The sequence below is a fragment of the Alexandromys fortis genome, unplaced genomic scaffold (genome assembly GCF_014885135.2).
Source record: "Alexandromys fortis isolate MF-2015 unplaced genomic scaffold, M_Fortis_MF-2015_v1.1 scaffold_7779, whole genome shotgun sequence".
Taxonomy (NCBI): Eukaryota; Metazoa; Chordata; class Mammalia; order Rodentia; family Cricetidae; genus Alexandromys; species Alexandromys fortis.
Window position 1 is genome coordinate 1 of NW_026075638.1, and position 1398 is coordinate 1398.

General features: G+C 45.9%; 1 protein-coding gene across 1 annotated transcript; it reads left to right on the forward strand.

Annotated features, from left to right (window-relative positions):
• Window positions 1-187: 187 nt before the first annotated feature.
• Window positions 188-757, forward strand: LOC126496546 (dual specificity phosphatase 21-like). Its single transcript, XM_050134029.1, has one exon. The coding sequence runs from the start codon at window positions 188-190 to the stop codon at window positions 755-757; it is 570 nt and encodes a 189-aa protein (XP_049989986.1).
• Window positions 758-1398: the final 641 nt, after the last annotated feature.

Consider the following 1398-nt stretch of genomic DNA (forward strand, 5'->3'; position numbering starts at 1 on the left):
AGTCACAGATTGGTCACCATTGTGACACATAGGTAGTAGAGGAGGAGACAGAGGTTACTTACCAAGTGCTTGGACTTCTCTCCTCCATACGTTTACCTAAGATTTTAGCAAAGCAGATGCTTTCCTAAAGCTGCAGAGGCTGGTGCCCTGGAACCTAGTACAGAGAGACAGCTGACCCAACGCCACGATGACTTCAGCATTTTGTCTCCTTCCACATCCAACTATCCAACACGACAGCATTTATGGCCTCTCGCAAATAACTAACAGCCTTTTTCTCAGTAATGCTATGGCCGCTAACGACAAACTCACTGTGTCCAACAACCGCATCACCACGATTATCAATACCTCGTCAGAAGTAGTGAACACGTTCTTTGATGACATTGAGTATGTGCAAGTGCCGGTGAGTGATGCTCCCGATTCCTACCTTTATGACTTTTTGGACCCCATAGCTGATCGTATCCACCGTGTAGATATAAGGAATGGCCGCTCACTGCTGCACTGCTCTGCAGGAGTGAGTTGCTCAGCAGTGTTCTGCCTTGCCTATCTCATGAAATACCACACCATGACCCTGCTGGATGCGCACACATGGACCAAGACCTGCCGCCCCACCATCCGTCCCAACAATGGCTTTTGGGAGCAACTTATTCATTACGAGTTCAAGCTATTTAGCAGGAATACTGTCTACATGATCAACTCTCCTGTGGGTCTGATCCCTAATATCTATGAAAAGGAGATCCACTTAATGGAGCCAATGTGAGCCACCCACTTCTCCCCTGACATCTGCATTGGCTCCTACATCAAGACAAAGGAATGACCTTGGACTTTGGGTTGGTTACAAAAAAAAAAAGAGAGAGAGAGAGAGAGAGAGGGAGAACGCGAGCCAGAAAGAGACCTTGTGGATGTGGGCAAAGGGGAGAGAAGGGATTGGAAATTTTAATTGTCATATACTCAATAAAATTAAATCGTAAGATGATGAAATGTTTCTAATATTTCTAAGTCTTATCTTCAAAGAACAAAATTCAGTAAATGTAAGATGGTGAAATGTTCCTTACCTCTTAAGGGACAGGTCAGGTGAGTGGGACCTGGCAGAAAGCAGGAACATGACAGAGGTCATGGGGTAGGGAATGATGTGGATATAGGTGTGAGATACAGAGATAGGGGTTGGAGGAAGGTGTGTCTGGGAGGCTGGAGATGTTAGACAGGATTCAGGAAGTGAAAATGAGGAGTGACATGTGTGAGGTAAGAATATGGGAGAGAGAGAGAAGAGGGTTGGGATTTTGAGGTAGGGGTATGCTGAGGTGGGGGAAAATAGGGGTGGGAGGGTTATGGTTGTGAAATATAGTTAGAGCAGGTGGGAAAGAGTGGAATGGGAGGATGTGGGGAAGTAAAGAAAGTGAG

Excerpts from the sequence above, each read along its gene's own strand:
- LOC126496546 (XM_050134029.1), top strand. The coding sequence starts at position 188 with ATGACTTCAGCATTTTGTCTCCTTCCACATCCAACTATCCAACACGAC.